The sequence below is a fragment of the Zootoca vivipara genome, chromosome 8 (assembly GCF_965207765.1).
Source record: "Zootoca vivipara chromosome 8, rZooViv2.hap1.1, whole genome shotgun sequence".
Taxonomy (NCBI): Eukaryota; Metazoa; Chordata; class Lepidosauria; order Squamata; family Lacertidae; genus Zootoca; species Zootoca vivipara.
The window spans coordinates 69,448,121-69,470,056 of NC_142591.1; the positions used below are offsets into that span (position 1 = coordinate 69,448,121).

A 21,936-nucleotide genomic window follows, 5' to 3' on the forward strand; every position below is an offset into this window, starting at 1 on the left:
GGCAAGGTATCCAATTTACAAGCAGTGGGTATTGCATGCAATTTTAGAAACATTCTGACCATCACCGTCATGAGAAAAGGCACACTGACAAATCCAGAGACCCAAAAGTGATCTTACCTGGCTTTATGAAGCTTGCCTTTGTTTCCTTCTTATATCGAGCCGGCTGTTGAGTTCCGTCCCCCATTGTTCCTGAATTAAATTTCTTCCTTGTGTAGTCTCCTCCATCATTGCCTGTACAAAAACCAACTGGACTGTTTCCAGCGTCAGGAGGGGTCTTAACTGGAGAGACCGACTGGCTGCTGGGGCAACCTGTGTCATCTGCAAACAAGAGAGCGAAAGCAGAAAATAAAAGCAAAATGCGCCACAGGAGAGATCCTTCGTCCGGTTGAAAACAGATGATGGAGAACTGTTCTCTTTTAATTACCATTACTATCTGTTAAGCATATCACACAGTCAATGAAGCATGTGTCTAAATCCTGCACTAGCTAGATAGAGAAGACGTTTGCTTTCTGTGGGGGAAATTATGTGCCTGTATTGAAAAACGTGGAGGGGGCACAATTTTGGGACAGCAGCTGGTTCCTTGGACGTCTAAGGACTGTGAAAGAAAAAAAGCCACCATGAATTCCTTAACCTGCTGCTTCCTGGTGATGTCAAAGGAGACCTGCTGAACTGTGGGTTGACATGCAGCTTTTATTTACAACAAGAGTGGTATCTGGTTCAAGGACGCAAAAAAGCCTCTGCCTTGTAACAGGGAGGGAATAAAAAGAGAGAGAGAAAGGAGAATTGGCTAGGGAGCAAGCCTCCTTAATATCCAAGAGAATATTATTAGGGGTGTAGATTTGGCTTTTGGGGGAGGGGGCACACACCTGGTGACACATGTCCCTGTTCTCCGGCCCCCAATCTTCATTCCTTTCGGCGGCAATGCCCCTGTAGCAATCCCTCACCCACTGACAGGATTTTGGAAAGGGAAAGAATCTGTCTTGAGGGATGTCTCTGCGCCACGTGTCTGCACCTCACGCGTCCCCAGGCTGGAAGGGGAAAAGCGACAGCCTCTCAAATAAGCGGGTGACCAGGAGTGGGTGGAGTGGGGCGGTCGCTCCCAGGACAGCCCTACCATTTGGTGTACAAGGCAGCAGCCCCAAACAGCAGGTGCTGAGGCTGGGGCAGGGGCCCTCCATCATTCCCCATGTGATTCCTATACTACCATTTTCCATTGCCATTTGAGAAGTAAGATTCAGTTGCCTGCCTGGTGGGATTCTGTAAGCGGAAAGGGTGTGTCTATGTGGTGCTATCTTGCCCTTTGCCTTGGGCATCCAAGTGACTTGGCCAAGCCTCCGAGCAGCTTGCTACTCTCAGCTGCTGGGGAGATTCTCTGACAGCATTAGGGCAGCATGCGCAGTGCGCACCTCTCAGTTTCCACCTGTTTATTGTGGGGATGGTGCAAAGAGCTTCTCTGCTCATCCCTGATACCTTTCTGCTACACCACCTCCAGTTAGCCACCCTGGATTCCCAAATCTGGATACGTTGTTGTTGCTGCTGCTGGCATCCGCCTCTCTCAAGAGGCAATGGAGTGTGCCTCTGGGGTGAAGTCAAATCGCTGTGTTAGCAGCTGCAAGCCTGGGCAGTGTGTATGGAGCTCCTGGGCTTTCCCAGACAACAAGACAAGTCTTGGGCTGATGTGGTTCAAAGGAAAGCAGAGCAATATGTTGGGCACCAGCTTGGCTGCAAGAGTTGCCGGAAGGAGGACACTTTCCTAATATAGGGAACGATTCCTCTAATGCATCACTCAACATTCATCCATTCATATTTTCCAATCAAGCCAGTATTTCTCTCTGCATAGAAAAGCTGATGATGGCACAAGGCAACTGGTACAATTTGAGAAAACAGTGACTGGGGAAGGAGACATCTCCAAAGGGTAAGAATCAGGGATATAGAAATTGCTATTGGAGAATGAATCCGGGTGGAGTTCTGATCTTAATGGGACATGGGAGAGATAATTTGGTTTACAAATTGAAGGCGGCTAGATGACTAGAATCAAATCTGGTCAATGCCTCCATTTAAATTGATATCATCCCACAATTCTTCACAAGGGATGTTGAACACCACAGAAGAAGAAGAGGAGGAGTTTGGATTTGATATCCCGCTTTAGCACTACCTGAAGGAGTCTCAAAGCGGCTAACATTCTCCTTTCCCTTCCTCCCCCACAACAAACACTCTGTGAGGTGGGTGGGGCTGAGAGACTTCAAAGAAGTGTGACTAGCCCAAGGTCACCTAGCAGCTGCAGGTGGAGGAGCGGAGACGCGAACCCGGTTCCCCAGATTACGAGTATACCGCTCTTAACCACTACACCACACTGGCTCTCTTTATTAATGTTCCTTTATTAATACAGGGACCTCCCAGTTCCGTTGGAGGGGTTGTTGTGCAATACCTACATATTGAGCCTCCGGGGCCAGACAAGACAGCCTTGGAGGGGCAGGTTTGGCCTGGCACCTGAGGTTCTCCACCTCTGGCCTAAAGGGCAAGTTTCTACTATGGTCCACCTTCATCCAATTATTTTAAAAGGCAAGTCGTTCCCAGAAGTAGTTTGGGAAAATGCCAAAAAGAGTGGAATGCACATCAATTTCTCTATGTCTCCAAACCGCTGGCCAAGTTTTGTTTTGCTTTGTTTTTAAAGCACAAGCTTCATTGGTGTGCAACCAAGTTTAGGAAACACGTGCAAAGTTTGGAAATGGCTTAGGAGAGCCGTAAGTTAGATGTGTTTGCTGACAGCCTGGTCAAAGTAAACAGAGCAGGTGTTGGCAACAAGCTGCTGCGTTACAGGGAATCATATTTCATTGGCAAAAGGGAAAGCCTTCAAGACCTACAGCACAGTTTTCCAGGTTTCTCTTTCATAGGAGGCACTGAGATTCTTTGTTCCAGTGGGGAGGGGGCAGAAGACCTTCAAAAGAGAATCTGCAGGAGTCAATGCAGAATATATTCATACTCAGCCTAGAAGTGCTTCCTGGCAATCTGGTCAAAGCATCGATCACTTGCAGCCAATTTCACATCCCTCTTTTTCAAGGAACATATATAAAGCGTGTGCAAAGTATCTCCTGTCGCCATGAATCATAGAACTGTACAGCTGGAAGGGACCATGAGGTTCAACTACGCCAACCCCATGCAATGCAGGAATCAAGTGCCACCTGTCCTAATAATAATAATACTTCATATAGCACATTTAGCGTTTCAATAGTACCTTGTTGCAATCCTTATTGTTTGGATAATACTACTAATACTAATACTAATTCATAATAACTCATGATACTTCATAATACTTCATCATGAATAATAAAAAATAAAAAATAAACAAGAATACTTCATAGCAGAGACATCACCTTGCCTACAAAGGTCCGTATAGTTAAAGCTATGGTTTTCCCAGTAGTGATGTATGGAAGTGAGAGCTGCTGGACCATAAAGAAGGCTGATCGCTGAAGAATTGATGCTTTTGAATTATGGTGCTGGGGGAGACTCTTGAGCAGGCATCCCCAAACTTTGGCCCTCCAGATGTTTTGGACTACAATTCCCATCATCCCTGACCACTGGTCCGGTTACCTAGGGATCATGGGAGTTGTAGGCCAAAACATCTGGAGGGCCGCAGTTTGGGGATGCCTGCTCTTGAGAGTCCCATGGACAGCAAGACCTATCCATTCTTAAGGAAATCAGCCCTGAGTGCTCACTGGAAGGACAGATCGTGTAGCTGAGGCTCCAATACTTTGGCCACCTCATGAGAAGAGAAGACTCCCTGAAAAAGACCCTGATGTTGGGAAAGATGGAGGGCACAAGGAGAAGGAGACGACAAAGGATGAGATGGTTGGACAGTGTTCTCGAAGCTACCGTACCAACGTGAGTCTGACCAAACTGCGGGAGGCAGTGGAAGACAGGAGTGCCTGGTGTGCTCTGGTCCACGGGGTCACAAAGAGTAGGACACGACTTAACGACTAAACAACAACAACTTCATATAACACATTTAGGACTCAGCTGCATTAGTCAAAAACCTGTGCTTTGAATGCATTATAAACCAGATGGTGCTGGAGAGCAAAAAAAACTATTTGAGAATTTATATAGCGGTTTTCTTTGGTTATAATGATTTAATTTATGACCTATTTATAGCTCCCCCCCGGTGTAGATCCACCCTTAGCTTATTCAGAGTTTCAACAGTACCTTTTTGCAATCCTTATTGTCCCCATATCACAGCTGCGGGTGGGTGGGCCTGAGGCCACCTTGTGAATTCATTGCAGAACCCAGATTCAAACCAAGGGATTGCTGATTTGCATGGCTGGGTCACCTTGTGCTGGTGGTTCCTGCTGTTCAAAGCATCTCAAGTGCACCAAATTGGGGAAGGCTGCTCTATTTCGTATCTTGAACCAACAGCCTCCAAATCCCCCCCAAAAGAAAAACCACTTTAACTGAATCCCAAGAGGCAAAAATAAGCAGAAAAAGCTTTTTATAGTTTGGATTGAACAACTCAGTCCTATACACAACAACTCAGTCAGAAGCAATCCCTTTGAAGTTCAGTAGGGTTTTGGGAACAGTGTTGCACCCTAAATGTTTTCACCTAAGAATCCAAATTGAGCCAACATTTTGCAAACCTGAAGTATGCACTTTGCTCCCACGAGAGCCAGTGATGGCCACCAACTTGGATGGCTAGAGAGCTGCTCTTCTCCGGTCCTGCTTTCAAGTTTCTCTATTTGGCCCCTGTGAGAACGGGAGGTGGGACCAGATGGGCCATTGGTCTGATCCAGCCGACTCTTCTCATGCTCCTATCTAGGGACTACATTCTCCCAAACTTAGTTTATAGTCAGAAATATGCAGTGTTTAGAATTCACAAGGGGATTCAATTCTACATCATTACAATGTCTATGTACATTTCACAAAGCTTCCCAACTCCTTTGGGAAGCTGCCAAGGCTTCCAAGCCCTGCTAGGGCACACCACTGATATCTTCACTGTGTCCCTTTCTAATTATTTCCCCCCAGCTTAGACACCAAGTAGGACCATTTTAATTTTCTACAAAGCCTTCAACATAGCAGCAGCCCAGGGCATTCTGGGAAATTGAAACTGGTGGGTTGCATTGACCCATCATTGCTTGGATCAGTGCAGTCTGCTGCTACCTCATCCTACTAGCTGGTAAACTCACCAGGATCTACCAACAGAGAAGGGGGAAATTGTGGCATTTTCTCCTGCACCCTCTCAAACATGGCTCCAGCCCATAGCTGCCAAGTTATCCCTTTTTAAAAGGGATTTTCCCTTATGCTGAATAGGCTTCCTCGCGAGAAAAGGGAAAACTTGGCAGCTATGCTCCAGCCCTGGAAGCTACATTCAGCCTCACAACTCCTCCATTTTAACTGAAATTGCTTAAGCTCTCCAGCTTTCATGGGACACCAGGCTGCTTATCATGGGAACAAACTGAACTTGGCACAGACAACAATTCCTCCTCTTGGCTCCTATCAACATTAATGACCTTTAGACATACCAATAACTAAGCCAGGCTTTCGAATTCAGCTGCAGACAATGAAAGGATTTGTTGCATGCAATCCTCTTTCCTATGACCCTTCTGTTATTTTTAAATAAATGATATACCTAGTGCCTGTGTAAACCTCTCCCCCCCCCCTCAAAGCAGCCACATGGAAAATATACATCTGGACAGTTGCAGGACCCAGCTCATTCTGACAGAGACATTTCCACCTTCCCCACCCCCAGCAATGCATATAAATGTATCAGATGTACATTTGAACTCAAGATCTTTTGCAGGATCAAAATTTTCACTGTCACCCAAAATAGCAGCTGCACATGTAAGCGTACTGCCCATCACAAGAGGCAAAGTCATTCCTTGATATAGGACACAGCTTACATCCCTGCATATATAAATCAGCCTTCTTCAACCTGGTGCCCCTCCAGAGCTTTTATGACTACATTTCCCATAACCTCTGACCGTGGACCATGCATTTTCTCTGCCTACCTCCATTGCCTTGTCACAAATCACCCCACTGCTGGATCAATCACAAGAAGGGCAGTGGGCTGACCTCTGGAATATCTTGAAGACCTCATGCATCTCCACACTGGCCACTTAGCAACTCTGCCCAAGGTCAAGCAATTTGACAAGATTCCTTACAGGGTGGGGAGAGACGGCTGCTTTCTTTTTTAAAAATAAAATAAATCGGAGAGACACATCCACAGACACTTCCATAGCAGTGCAAGAAGCATTTACCAGATTGTAAAGGCACAGCCTGAGTCCTGACTGGAACGGAGAGGAAATTTCCATGTCGTCCATTCGTAACCGGAGATAACATTTCCCCGAGGCTATGAATATCGTTGCGCAGAAGAAATTAGAGGAAAAGGGAAGGATGGGTCTTGGTGGTACCAGCAAACCACGAGTTGGTTAGCACTAGCTCTAACTCCTCTGTTCACTTGGACAGAGCATTTTTTGTTATTAAGAAAAGAGAAAAGAAGCAAGGTTCATTTTGTCAGCTTTCTGCTTTCCTGACTTGGCAGGTCTTAATCTTGGATGGCACAAAATGTTTGCCCCGCCTTTTTCAGAAGGCCGTCTGTTACAAACAGTTTCTAACAGACGTTAGCTATAACTTGGCTGACAACTCAGGCAGGATGTTAATCTCTTCGCAGAACAAGCACATTAAAAATAAATAAATCCTCAATTGCCTGGGAATTAAGAACAGGCCCTATTCTTTCCCCAAACTATCAAAAATGATGCTTACAGATGACATGGTGTTGAGTTGACAATGAAGATGGCCCAAATGGAACTCCAAAAGCCAGTTTCAAGGCTCACACGCTGATTACGGATTCGAAAGGGACAGCTGCACATTCCTGACTTGCAGAGATTGGGCTAGGTGATCCTCAGTGGTCCCTTACAACTCTATGATTCTATGATTAGGTGACAGTGCATATAAAATATATATAGTAGGGAAAAATCATACCAAAATGCTGATGACTTTTCATAAGAATTTTTTATTTTTTAAAAAAATCACAAACTGTTGTGGTGAACGGAATTTAAGACTGAAAAAACGAGAAACCGAGAGAACTGGACATTTGCCCATATGGGCAGTGTCAGGGTCCTGGAAGTTGCTCATGGTTGCCAGAGCTGACACAGCCCTCAAACTATGTTATAAGAATGCATGGTATAACAAAAGGTAAAGTAAAGGTAAAGGGACCCATGACCATTAGGTCCAGTCACAGACAACTCTGGGGTTGCGGCGCTCATCTCGCGTTATTGGCCGAGGGAGCCGGCGTACAGCTTCCAGGTCATGTGGCCAGCATGACTAAGCCGCTTCTGGCGAACCAGAGCAGCGCATGGAAATGCTGTTTACCTTCCTGCTGTTTATTTATCTACTTGCACTTTGAGGTGCTTTCAAACTGCTAGGTTGGCAGAAGCTGGGACCGAGCAATGGGAACTCACCCCGTCGCGGGGATTCGAACCTCCAACCTTCTGATCGGCAAGCCCTAGGCTCTGTGGTTTAGACCACAGCGCCACCCGCATCCCAAACATAACAATAAGTAGTGAACTGCAATGAGAAAAGTGCATTCACCAATAACTAGACCGTAATTTTAATGGTGGGGAACCAAGACAGAAAGTAGCCTACTCAAGGCTACTGCTCCTGGTAGTTAAAGTCTCTTAACATACCGGTATATGAAGCTTCAGTCTGATCCAAACCTAGCATCCCAATCAGATCTGGATCTGCTTGCAATGCACAGACCATGTGCATGTATAGAGCTAGTGCAATGCAGCACCAGAGGATGACTGACCAGATTCTAGTCCCCGTAAACTTCATTGCATGACCTTCAGCCAGCTCCTATCATTCAGCCTAATCTACCTCACTGGGGTATTGGAAGGATAAAATCGAAGCAGAACTGTGTAAGCTGCCTTGAGATCACTGGAGGAAAAGATGGAGTAAATATGCAATCAAGAGTTACGTGAACCAGCCCGGGGGGGGGTGGGGGGCGGGGAGCAATAGACAGAAAAGCAACCTTTTGTTCCCTCGCTAATTACTTCTTAAGTACAGTGGTACCTCGGGTTAAGAACTTAATTCGTTCTGGAGGTCCATTCTTAACCTGAAACTGTTCTTAACCTGAGGTACCACTTTAGCTCATGGGGCCTCCCGCTGCCACCGCACGATTTCTGTTCTCATCCTGAAGCAAAGTTCTTAACCCGAGGTACTATTTCTGGGTTAGCGGAGTCTGTAACCTGATGCGTCTGTAACCTGAAGTCTCTGTAACCCGAGGTACCACTGTAACTACCTGTGAATTGATTTTCACTCAGGATTTACTTCTTTACTGCTTCTTGTTCAGTGTTCAGAGTTGGATCTTGTGTGTGTGTTAACCTCAAGGCTACATGCTGGCCACAGGTAATCCTGTACTCAGGATGGCCTTATTTGCTAGGAGTAATAAACCTAAAGGTTTTTTTTTTAAAAAAAAATATTTCAACTATTTCTGCTATACATACATATATGCATGCATAATTTTATTTGTATGCCACCTTTCCACATAACAATAACAAAAGTGGTCACAAACAATAAAACATTAAAAATATCTGACCAAACTGAACTATTTCTGCATAAATCACAAGATTTATAATAAAGATACAAAAACCCAGCAGCAGCAACACCCCATCACACAAAAAACTCAACACCCAGCCTGAGAGTCCGTTCTGCAGCCTCAGCTTTTTTGGCTAGTCGGTCAGGTCCACACCCTCCCAGGCCAGGTGGGAAAAGGCTTGCAAGGCAGGGAGACGGTCTTCCAGGACTCACAGCCAAGATATACCAGATATACCAGACGCTGACTTTAAAAAGGGAGTTGAACTAGCTGGACTGCAGGGCCCCTTCCAACTCTATAATGCTATGATAATGTGATCATGGAAGAAAATGGAATATGCACAAGAGAATGAAGACTAAGGGCTCAGCTAGACTGGTAAAGAAAAAGCAATTTATGTGTGTTGTATATGCGATATAACATTGTGTCACCAGATGGCGATGTGGAGTCCTGTTTTTTTTCTACCAGTTTCCCCTGTTAAAATTTGCGCTTTAAACTGAAACGCTTCTTTGATGTGTCTAGATCCAGCCTAAGTTCCGCCACTGGTTGTAGGTATGTGCAAGGAAGCACATGAAATTGCTTCCTACAAACTGAAACTGGCATTATACCAGTGCAATTTTCAGGGCTTTTCCCGAAGAATCCTGGGAAGTGTAGTCTGGTGAAGGCTCTAACATACCCTCCAAGATTTCTCTGATGAAAATAGGGACCTCTTATTCAACAACAACAACACCTTCATACCCTCTCCCACATGACTGGTTGCCCCAGCCACTCTGGGTGGCTTCCAACATGATGTATAGTCACTTATCTGCTTGGCTCAGGGGGTTGGATATCTCCATATCCTCCAACATTTTCCCAATGAAAATAGGGACGTCCTAAGGAAAAGCAAGGCATTCTGGGATCAAATCAGAAACCAGGGTGGTTTCTGTGAATCTGGGACTCTCCCTGGAAAATAAGGACACTTGGAAGGTCTGCACTAAGAATGATCTCTTTAGAGATCCCTAGTCTCCCTACCCTAGAATTCATGGTGCCCTAGAAAGAGAAAAGAAAACGCTGGCAGCATTAAGATAAATTCAACAGTGTAAATAAGTTTTGATGGATGCAATAATGGAATACTGAATGGTGTAGTGAAGTCAGTGCTTTTTTCAAAAAAAAATGTTCAGGGGTACTCTCATTTCCCTACTCATATTGAAATCAGGGCCGTCCTTCCCATTGGGCTGACTGGCATGGTGCACGAGGGCGCCCGCCCAGCAGGGGGCGCCTCAAGGAGGCACACGGAGCCACCCGCGCCTCTGCCTCGCCAGCTTCGCTCCTTTCCCAGCAGCGGTGGCTGATGCAAGGTGGCAGCAGCGGCCTGGACCTGGGCTACCTTCTGCCCACACTCCTTCAAGTCACAGCGAGCACAGACAGCACTGCCCCACAATGCTCCGCGGCACCTCATTTGCATGCATGCTGTGACTTGAAGGAGTGTAGGCAGGCATGCACATGAGGTGCCACGGAGCAAACCTTCTGCTGGGGTGGCAGCTACAGCTCCCTGGACTGCCGCGCTGCTGTGCCGCTTTGGCAGCTGGCAGTGTCCCTGCCTATCGCACATCGTGCCGCGCCCTCTGGCTGCACCTGGCCCTGCGCGGGGCGCCGGAGGGATCATCGCACCACAGTGCCCGATACACTTAAGATGGCCCTGATTGAAATACTGCCTCCTTAAATGCGGTCAAACAAAATGTTTAGGGGTATGCGTCCCCCTGCGTCCCCCAGAAAAAAAGCTCTGGGTATAGTATTTGTAAAATATGCAGGGATTTATGATATGTAAAATGAACCATGGAAAGAGAAGAAGGGAAGCCACTGATATCTTAAGGATGTAAAATGAGTACAGTGGTGCCTCGGCTTACGAATTTAATCCGATCCAAAGGCACCTTCATAGGTCGAAAAATTCGTAAGTCAAAAAGGGCCATTGGAAACATGATTTCCCATAGGAATGCATTGGAAATGGAAAAATTCGTAAGTTGAAGCAACCCCATCTAAAAATTCGTAAGTCGAAAAAACCCTATCTAAAAAAGTTTTCATTCGGATGTCGAGAAATTCGTAAGCGTGTGTCCATTTGCCCCATTTGTAAGTCGAAAAATTTGGTTGTCGAGTCATTCGTAAGTTGAGGTACCACTGTATTTTAAGTTGTAAAACAGAAAATTTAATAAAAAAATTATATACAGAAAAAAGAAAGAGAAAATAAGTTTTAAGCCAGTTTTAAGTTTGTAATGAAGGCCCTTAAGAGCTAACTTGCAATGGATGTATTGTGCACTTTTGTTTTCTAATGTTGACAAACTTTGCAACCGCCCATCAGTGCCAAAGGATGCTTTCAAAACCTTTAAAAGAAATTGTAAAGTGTAACTTCAAACTTTGCACCGAGTCCTATGTGCAGACGCATTGAAAAAGAAATGAACTAAAGAGGGGAAGGATGAGGCATACTTGGCCAGGTGCTCTTCTTTCCAGCTCCCTGTGGTGACTGATGTACAAAGCAGGTGAAGACAGAAGGATGACTTCTCAAGCAGGTGCTCCAAGCACTGACATGAGAGAAACTGCTTTGTAGAAGGGCTCGTGCAAGACTGGATCAGTTTTCCAGGAGGTTCAAGGCAAGATCATTCCATATTAATTCATGTGCATATGCACACTCTGAAAGAAACACTGCTGAGTTCAACAAGGCTTACTCTTGAGCAAAAGTATACAAGAACTGCAGCCTAACGGTGGAATCCTATGCACATTTGCAGAAACGTAAGCCCCACTAAGTTCAATGGAGCTTATTCCGAAGGTTACATGTTTAGTTGCGGTTGGCGGTTGTTTTAATTTGGGTATAACTGTAAACTGTTTATTATTGCTATTAAGGTGGTACCTCGATTCTCAAATGTAATCTGGTCCAAACGGTTCAAAAACCAAGGCACGGCTTCCAACTGGCTGCAAGAGCTTCCTGCACTCAGCCGGAAGCTGCGCCGGACATTCGGCTTCTGAAAAACGTTCGCAAACCAGAACACTCACTTCTGGGTTTGCGGCATTCGGGAGCTGATTTGCCAGGTTGACAAGGTAAATGCAGCGCTCGGTGGCGAACCGCTCCCAAGCAGCCCCTGCTATGCAACTTACAAGCAAAACAGACCTGATGTGATGAAATACTCGGCAGCTGATGAGGCGAGTGATGCTGCTGGGAGAATGTTTTTCTCTCCGCTTGACATATGAACCCTGCAGCTGAAATCCAAACCGGAGGGGGGGAGGCAGGAGGGTGCCTGTTTCAATGTCAGATGACAGACAGCACGCACGCCAAAGCATTCGTTTCGTTTTATCGAAGCCTGGCATCCAGCTGGAAGTTTTATACTGAGTACTGAGCTGTGTTAACGAGCTACACATGCAATTGGCTGGAACAAATGTGCATTCTGAATGCTGGGTCCCCCCCCCCCACTGATCAATAATTTCATAGAAGAAATAATGGGGGGGGCAGCCGATGTTAGACCCACTGAACTGAACAGACCTGTCTAACGCCAATGGATTACTCTGAGTAGAACTTAGTTGGATACAGCTCAACACCTTCCTGTGACTTTTGCAGCCCCACTGAGTTCAACAGGCCATACCCTCTCTCTCTCTTTAAAAATGTGTTTAAAAAATGCAGACACAGAAATCTTATTCTCATTTTATCAGCAAGGATGCCACATACAAACGAATTAATCCAGAGTAGCCTCATTTCAAAACATTTGCAGGGTGTTTATGCAGCATGTATAAATCCTATTCCACAGAGAATCCTTTGCATTCTTATTCTTACTATATGTAGCGTTGCGGGGAAATAAATCCTAGTGAGTCCAAGGGCGCATACGCTCTAATAATAACAATAACAATTTATTTATTGCTGCCCATATGACTGGGTTGCCCCAACCACTCTGGGCGACTTCCAACAAATTATAAAACCACAGTAAGACATCAAACATTAAAAAACTGTATAGGGCTGCCTTCAGATGTCTTCTAAAAGTCAGATAGTTGTTTATCTGTTTGACATCTGGTGGGAGGGCATTCCACAGGGCAGGTCCAACTACCCTTTGCCTGGTTCCCTGTAACCTCTCTTCTCACAATGAGGGAACCACCACAAGACCCTCGGAGCTGGACTTCAGGGTCTGGGCTGACGGTTCTTCAGCTACACAGCACCATAGCTAGTTACAGGTAGGTAGCCGTGTTGGTTACTGAAGAAGAGTGCATGCACATGAAAGCTCATACCTATGACAAACTTAGTTGGTCTCTAAGGTGCTACTGGAAGGATTTATTATTATTATTTTGTTTTAGCACCATAGCTGTCAACCCTCCCCTCCCTTTTTTTTTGCGGGAAACTCCCTTATTCCAAGCCACAGCTGTCAACCTCCCCCCCCCCTTTTTTGCAGGAAATTCCCTTATTCCAGCACCGTTTCCCACTGCTATCCTGGATTGTTAGATATACCGTGGACCAGGCATAGGCAACCTTGGCTCTCCAGATGTTTTGGAACTACAACTCCCATGATCCCTTGCTAACAGGGCCAGTGGTCAGGGATCATGGGAGTTGCAGTTCCAAAACATCTGGAGAGCCAAGGCTGCCTAGGCCTGCCATAGACTGTCCCCGGGACAGGTAAGGCTGCTGATCTCTTATTTTCAAATCCGAAAGTTGACAGCTATGCACAGCACTGAGGCCATTTAAGGCTTTTAAGGTCAGCACCAACACTTTGAATTGTGCTCGGAAATGTACTGGGAGCCAATGTAGATCCTTTAGGACTGGTGTTATATGGCCCCAGCGGCTGCTCCCAGTCACCCGTCTGGCAGGCGCATTCTGGGTTAGTTGTGGTTTCCCAGTCAGCTTCAAAGGTAGCTCCCCGGAGAGCACGTTGCAGTAGTCCAAGCGGGTTCCCCCACTCTGCACCCCAGTGTGTAAAAAAGTGCACATATGACGATTTCACATATGATGTACACAGATTGAGCTGTTATCATCACTTGGGGTCGTTTATATGTCTTGGTCCATATAGCTCAATATTGTCTACATCAGCGGTTCTCAAACTTCCTTCCTCTGGGCAACCCTTTCACAATAAAAATTTGCTCATGCCAGACTGATTTTTAATTGACAAGAAATACACGGGGCAGGGGGATAACTAGCAGTGCTTGATTTATAACATAGAACACAACTACTTTATAATATAATCATGAGATATAGTGGCTTCATTATGCACCTTTAGGTGCCAGGCAAAAACATTCCTCTTTAAGCAGGCCTTGGGTTGCCCTTTTAAGATGTGGGGTTTTGGGGGTGGGGTGGGGTGTTATTCAGTTGTTTCTGTTTTTATTTTGATTATGTGTTCTGTGTTTTTATATTGTAATTTTACCCTGTGAAACACCCTGAGACCTGCGGGTACAGGACAGTATATACATTTATTATTATTATTATTATTATTATTATTATTATTAATATTAATATTAACAATGCAGCTACATAAGAACACAACTCGTTCCCAAAATATAATTATAAATGATCCTCTTACATATTTACCTTAAGCAGTGCTTTTTTCCGGGGGGGGGGGGAACGCAAGGGGATGCATAAATATTTTGTGAATCTTTGTACTTTTGTCCATTTACTGTATTTATTTTTCCTGATTTGAACTATAAAATGGTGTTTTCTTAAGACAAAATGAGAGTACCCCTAAACATTTTTTAAGAAAAAAAAGCACTGACCCTAAGTATGTATACAAACTCAGTGAGAGGTGTGAGCTTGCTTTTGCTGGGTAATCTCATTTATATTGGGCCTAATTTGAGACAAACATACTCTCATCTCTTCATCAACACAAAGAATCTTTGCTCTTGTTCTCATTAAAAGATATCTATCCACATTCTGCAAAATAATAAGAATATTTTGATACTCTACCATTCTACAGTGAAATGTTTAAATGCTTCTTTGATATTCCTTGAATCTTCCTACCACACCCTTTGAGCAGCTCTGGTCTACATTGGCTGGCAGCCACTCTGCAAGGCCTCATACTGGGGACGTTCCCAGTACTGGGGATCCCCAGATCTGCTGTACATTGAACCTGGGATGTTCTGAACCTAAATTAGATGCTTTGTTGTTGTTGTTGTTGCTGCTGTTGTTGTTTAGTCGTGTCCGACTCTTCGTGACCCCATGGACCAGAGTACGCCAGGCACTCCTGTCTTCCACTGCCTCCCGCAGTTTGGTCAGACTTGTTGGTGGCTTCGAGAACACTGTCCAACCATCTCAAGATGCTTTACCACTGAGCTATGCCTCATCTATTCCTTATATCTAGCCTGCCTGCTAGCCAGTCAGGGAGATAGGGAAACAGCAGAGCAGAGCAGCAGAGACCCAAAAGGTACTAACAAAATGAGCAGAGCAGTCATAAGAAGGGAGAAGAGCAGGACAACCACAGCCCTATCCCCATTTTCACTTGTCCACCCCCACCACAACCAGCTAGCAATTGTCTGCTATCATACCAGCACAATTCAAAGTGTTGGTGCTGACCTTTAAAGCCCTAAACGGCCTCGGTCCAGTATACCTGAAGGAGCGTCTACACCCCCATCATTCTGCCCGGACACTGAGGTCCAGCGCCAAGGGCCTTCTGGCGGTTCCCTCGCTACGAGAAGCCAAGTTACAGGGAACCAGGCAGAGGGCCTTCTCGGTAGTGGCACCCACCCTGTGGAATGCCCTCCCACTAGAGGTCAAAGAGAACAACAATTAGCAGACCTTTAGAAGGCATCTTAAGGCAGCCCTGTTTAGGGAAGCTTTTAATGTTTGATGGATTTCTGTATTTTAATATTTTGTTGGAAGCCGCCCAGAGTGGCTGGGGGAACCCGGCCAGATGGGCGGGGTATAAATAATAAATATTATTATTATTATTATTATTATTATTATTATTATTATTATTATTATTATTAATTACCACTCTTTTCAATGGGAGTACGCTGGAGAAGCACTTAAAGCAAAAGAGATGGGTACAACAGCAGGGAGGGTGGCTGTAACTTCTCCACACATGTGGTTACACTTTATGAGTCAGCAAGTCTTTTCTTTAAGCAGCCCTGCCAATCCAGCTCTCCTCCTGCCCAATTGTGAAAAAAGCTTAGCAGGGCTGCTTTTATCACCAATTATGACTGGAGTCCTGGCTCTGCGACTGCCGTGCACTGTCATTCGGGGATTATTTAATAGCCATTCCCTCTCCTCTGAAAGACGGAGCCAGAGGCCTGCTTAGAATAAGGTTACCAGATGTCCCGGTTTCCCGGGGACAGTCCCCGGATTTACAAATCGGTCCCCATACAATATCCATTGAAGTTGAAAAGTGTCCCTGGATTCATTGAAAAAAATCTGGCAACCTTAGTTTAGAATCCTTGTCACCCTCTTTGAACTGTAAGTCCTACCAGGGGAAGCTGTGAAAGTTAAAGCGGTAGGCAAAAATAAGTACTACTGGTACTTCCTCCACACAGAATGAAGTTGAACTACAGAATTCACTCCCTGGACAACTATGGCCACTGAATTGGATAGCTGTGAAAGTGGATTGCACAAATTCATGGATGGCAAGGCTATATATATATATATATCCTTCACCAAACATATACATTTTTTACACTTTCCATACAATGTCTCAGGCCCTCCTTTCTCAACAAAAAGGAGAAAGGGAGGGGGGGGAAGTATATATAAATACAAAAAGCACAAAAACAACAAAAAAAGAAAGATTAAAGATTAAGAAAACTGCATATACAAATACGTAAAAAAGAGAGAGAATGTTTTAACTTTGGACTTCCTGTTATCTCCATCAGCATACCTTTTTTCTTTTATTGTCAAATGTATATACAATCAATGCTGTCTCTGTTTTTACCTATTGTTTCACACTCATGCTGTTTTAAGCATCCCAATTTCTGCAAATTGCACAAATTCATGGATGGCAAGGCTATCAGTGGTTAGCATAGCTGCCAAGTTTTCGCTTTTCTCGCGAGGAAGCCTATTCAGCATAAGGGAAAATCCCTGTAAAAAAGGGATAACTTGGCAGCTATGGTGGTTAGCAGTGGTATGCACACGAAAGCTTATACCCAGAACAAACTTAGTTAGTCTCTAAGGTGCTACTGGACATTTTTTTTAATTTTTATTTATTTATTCCTAAATAACCAGTTGCTAGGAACCACAAATGGGAAGAGTGATGTTGCCTGCAGATTTTACTTGAGTTCTTAGAAAGCCAATGTATATTATTAGCAATGTACATGTTCCCATAACTAAGAAATCCCTTGTGCCTCCTTTTACTCTCTCCCTTGCTGAGCTGTCCCAAATTGTCTTTGGACTTGAATCATTTAGCCACTGTGTGGTTATAGGAAAATTCCCACTGGTCAAATTAGTATCAATATCTGCAGGGGAGGATGGGGGTGGGGCAAGACTGTATATTTTCATTTGCATGCTGTAATTTCCACACTCAACATTGATTATATGGGACCAGGTGCAGCAAACATTTGCCCCCCCCCCAGATGTTGCTGAACTGCAACTCCCATCAGCTCCAGCAAGCAAGCAAGCATGGCCAATGGCCAGGGATGGTGGAAGTTGTAGTTCAGCAACATCTGGAGGACCAAATGTTCCCCACACCTGTATTAGATGGTCATTATTTGATTACTGACCCACACTTGTGACACAGTGAATCAATGGGAGGTTGGGTGTCACGAATCAATGTTGTTCCATGACATCTGCTGGGTCACTTATAATTGAGACAGGGATTAGAAACACCTTTGGATATAAGCTCTCTTTAGAAACCTTCTTTAGAAACTGTAAATCGGTACTCTCATGAACCAATTACCCCTCTCGTTTTACATGCAAACTTGAATAATTCACAGATGCTCCTGGGTGAACCTCACCCCTCAAGATTCTCCAAGTGTGTAAACCTCAGCTCTGTTTAAAATGGGCATGCCATTTTTTTTTTAAATGCAGCGTTCAAGATAAACACTTACTAATCCAAACAGAAACATCTGATTTCAGTCAGCGGCACATGCTTCATGTGCTCAGAGCTGAGTTTCATTGACAGTGGCTTTATTTCTCTCTAAAACTCCACTGTATGCAGCCAGGCAATTGGCAATGTGGAAAAATACAGCAATATATATTTGGTGCCTCTTGGGATGCATTTCTGACAAAGTAACTGGAGAAGGGCTGCAGCTTAGTGAAAGAGCATCTGCTTTGCATACAAAAGATCCCAAGTCACAGAACCTCCAGGCAGGGCTGGGAGGGAACTTTGCCTAAAATCCAGTATAGAGAGCTGCTGTCTTCAGTGTAGACAGTGTTAATATAGCTGGACCTGGCTTCCTAGGCTCCCATTATGCAGCAAACAGATTAATCTTCTGCAGGTTTCAGTTGGTGCATTTGCTACCACTGACCCCGTTAGGGAAATTATTATATTTTCTTGGGTAGAGAGGAAAGGCATTTGGGCTAAAATGCATGGGGAATCCATAACCCTCCAGTTGTTGTTGTTGGACCACGATTCTCATGATCCCGGACCATTGGCCATGATAGAGCGGAGGCTGATAGGAGCGGAGGTCCAACCCCCTCCCGTAATAGTAATAATAATAGGAATAATTTTATTTGTATCCCGCCCATCTGACTGGGTTGTCCCAGCCACTCTGGGTGGCTTCCAACAAATATAAAAGCATAACAAAGCAATCAAACATTAAAAACTTCCCTATGCGGTGCTGCCTTCAGATGTCTTCTAAAGATTGTATAGTTACTTATCTCCTTGACATCTGATAGGAGGATGTTCCCTTGAACATGCAATTATAATGTGTCTATTACTTTCATTTCCTAATAAATACCCTATATAGCCAGAGGCCTGGCATGATGGGACTTGCAGTTCAACAATATCTGGAGAACATAAGAAGAACCTAATGGATCAGGCCAGTGGCTCATCTAATCCAGCATCCTATTGTCACAGTGGCCACCCAGATGCCAATGGGAAAGGCTCAAGCAAGACCCATTCTCATTGTGGACAAGCAGATGCCTATAGGAAACCCTCAGCAAGAAACCCAAGCACAAGATCACTCTCCCCTCCCGTGGCTTTCAGAAACGGGCATTCAGAAGCATTGCTGCCTCCAACTGTGGAGGCAGAACATAGTCATCATGGCTAGTAGCTAAAATCCCGGACCTAAAATTCTGGATGCAGTACAAAGCCAAATGGACTGGCTGGATATTTCTTATTTCCTTGATATAGACTGAAACCACACTACTGATGAACATGATACTAAGGTTCTGTACACCATGCATTCCAAGCACATTGCCTCCCCCTCCTCCTGCCAAGAATCCTGGCACTCTGCCCTCCTGTGGTTTTCAGAAACTGGTACCACTGCCACCAGCTGTGGAGGCAGGGCATAGTCAGCATGGCTATCATGCCAACTGGTTCCCCATCTCTGGACTATAGTATCAGCATTGCCACAGACCCACTGTTTCTTCTAGTACCTGAGCAGAAGCTGTTGCTGCTGATGGTCCTTGCAGACCCTCCAGAAGAGCTGAGGGGGTGGAATTCCCTGCTTTCCTCCTCCGAGAAGGGAGACTCGGACGCCGGGGACACTTTCTGGTGGCGGAGCTGCTGCTGGGGGAGATGAGGTCGGAGGACCAGGCGAGGAATGCGGCTGCGGCGGATCTCCTTGTCCTGCATTTTGTGCTGCTCCTTCCAATGACAGGGACAATGGGCACGTCAGTCCATTTGCATTCCCCAGCCCCGCCCCGCCCAAAGGCCTGGCTCAATGGCAGCAGATCAGCTAACACTCCTAGATAGCTCAGTTGGCTAGAGCGCGGCGCTGATAATGCCCAGGTTGCAGGTTCGATCACCATACAGGACAGCTGCTTATTCCTGCATTGGAGGAGGTTGGACTTTGATGATCCTTGGGGTCCCTTCCAACTCTACGATTGTATGATCCCCACCAAAAACTGCTTCTGCTCAGGTGGAGCTGCCCATGAACAGCATTCCAGTTGGCCACAGTGAGCCATGTGAGAACATAAGAGCAGCTGGATCAGGGCAATGGCCCATCTTCTTCAGCATCCTGTTCTCATTGTGGACAAGCAGATGCCTGTAGGAAACCCTCAGCAAGAAACCCAAGCACAAGATCACTCTCCCCTCCCGTGGCTTTCAGAAACGGGCATTCAGAAGCATTGCTGCCTCCAACTGTGGAGGCAGAACATTGTCATCATGGCTAGTACCGGTAGCTAAAATCCTGGACCTAAAATTCTGGATGCAGTACAAAGCCAAATGGACTGGCTGGATATTTCTTATTTCCTTGATATAGACTGAAACCACACTACTGATGAACATGATACTAAGGTTCTGTACACCATGCATTCCAAGCACATTGCCTCCCCCTCCTCCTGCCAAGAATCCTGGCAGCTGTAGTTTGTTAAGGGTGCTGGGAATTGTAGCTCTATGCAGATTAAACTATGTGCGGTAAATGTATGTTGTGCACACAGTCTAACTGTGGTTCTGCCCATGCGGAAGTGATTTGCAGTGGCTGTTATGCCACTGCTGAACTGAGCAGAGCTAAAAACGAGGTGAGAATGTGGTAAATATCAATGCAGACATTGACGTGGCAAGCATCTTTGCAAGCATATGTATTCGTCACATGGTCTACTTGCTAGGAAGATGCGATTTGCTGCTGCTGAGGCAACTCCATCGTAATGTGCAAAATGGCTCGCAGGGCTTTCCCAGCAATCTGTAAATGCTGGAGTTTTGCTCTTGTACAACAGCCCAACATATCACCATAAAAAGACCCCTCTTGTATCCACACCTAGCAGATGGGGGTTAGCCTCCTTCGATCAATATGTGCGTGTGAGTATCCACATAGAAGTGCACTCCCCTGCCGGAGAGGTAGGAAAAAAACAGAAGTCAACAGCTAAAAGCGAAAGGTTTGCCAGACTGGAGATGCACAGATCCTATGCAATGACAACTGTGTACCAGCACTGCAATTACTGTGCTAAAATTGGATCAGCTGGGAAAGCACTAAAAGGCCATTATCACAGCTGTTTGCAGCATCCTTGCCACCTGTATCGGCAGGGCTACAGCCCCCAAGAGGGTCAGGCAAATGCAAAGAGGGTGGGGAAGGAATGCCCAGAGAAAATGGGGATTCTGGTCAGCCTTCCCAGCTTCGGGGTGATGTAATTGTGAGCTAGGTCTCTCCCTGCTCCCGCCCCCCCCCCACCACTCCGGAGGAAAATCTGCGGCAGGGGCACAGCAGCAGTGATGATGTCAGACTCCATCAGGGATGGACTTGAGGGACACTCTTCTGGGTGGTGCTGTTGGAAGGAAGGTGGGGAGGGAGAGAGACACCTTCGGCTCCCCTTTGCTTGGGGACCCCCACCTATGGATTCCCTTCACCCCGATCCCTTGCCTTCTCCCCACACATTCCCATCCACCCTATTCGACCTCACTTCCTCAAATAAATGCACACACCCTGAATCCCACAAATTTTTGCCTTAATGATGTCAGACTCCATCAGGGGCGGACGCAGCAGCGTTTGCTCTTTTAGCGTCTGTTGCTGGGCATTTTAGAGATGAGGGGAGGGGAGGGGAGGGGAGGGGAAAGTGAAAATATCAATCATCCCACTTTTTCTGCTGGTGTATCCTGGTCTTTACCACCACTCTTGCCTTAGCCAAAGCTTGAACCCCAGTGTCAGCACATACAGCACCCCGCATTCACTCGCACACATAATGGCAAGTATTCACACGTACACGCGACACACCGAACGCGTGTCTTTGGGGCTGCACGTGCAGGGACCTGCACTCACAAACGCACATCCTGATTTCCTCATCCTCCTCGCCAGCCCCACCGGAGAGCCCTCTTACCTCACCTGGCTGCTGTCCCCGAGGTGTCCCATCCCGCCCCTGGCCCGCCCCACCTGCGAGCCCCTCCGCCGTGCGCTCACCTTGCTGCTTTCCCGGAGGGGTCCCATCCCGCCTGGACCCGGCGACGCAGCTGCGGTGGGAGGTGGCGCGGGGCACAGAGCTGCTCGCCAGAGGAGGAGGCAGAGGCGAGGCGCCGTCAATGCCGCAGCAGCCTCCTCGCTCGCTTCCCTCGCTCGCCCTCCTGCCTGCCGCTGCCTCGCTCGCTCCCTTGCTAGCGCGCAGCAGCTCCAGCCCTGCCCAGCCCGAGCGCTGCCTCGCCCCGCCCTGACACGTGGAGCCGCCGTTGCCGCCGGCTGCTTCTGCCTGGTCCGCTTGGCTGCCTGGCGCTGCTGCAGCCGTGGACGCCTCCTGGCAGAGGGCAGAAGCGCCGCGGGGAGGGAAGCGACGGGCGCTTCGGTTTGCTTTTGGGAGGGAGCCTCTTGCGCCCACTTCTTTCTCTGAGCAGCGCGCGGTGTCGTCTTAG

At 46.3% G+C, this 21,936-nt stretch overlaps 1 protein-coding gene across 7 annotated transcripts in view; it reads right to left on the bottom strand.

Moving 5' to 3' along the window:
- The window catches only part of SYBU (syntabulin), a 45,892-nt gene extending 24,203 nt beyond the window's left edge, over nt 1–21,689 (bottom strand). For 3 of the 7 annotated variants that reach the window (XM_035125119.3, XM_035125117.3, XM_035125116.3), the window contains exons 1-3: nt 21,494–21,689; nt 19,038–19,248; nt 118–318 (exon numbers count right to left, since the gene is read on the bottom strand). In XM_035125119.3, the coding sequence (XP_034981010.3) occupies nt 118–318; nt 19,038–19,248; nt 21,494–21,520 (439 nt within the window). In that variant the 5' untranslated portion in view covers nt 21,521–21,689. Of the gene's footprint in view, nt 1–117; nt 319–6,245; nt 6,550–19,037; nt 19,249–21,493 lie in introns of those variants that run through there. The other 4 variants (XM_088675836.1, XM_088675837.1, XM_088675838.1 and 1 more) reach the window with 4 other exon arrangements.
- Nucleotides 21,690–21,936: the final 247 nt, after the last annotated feature.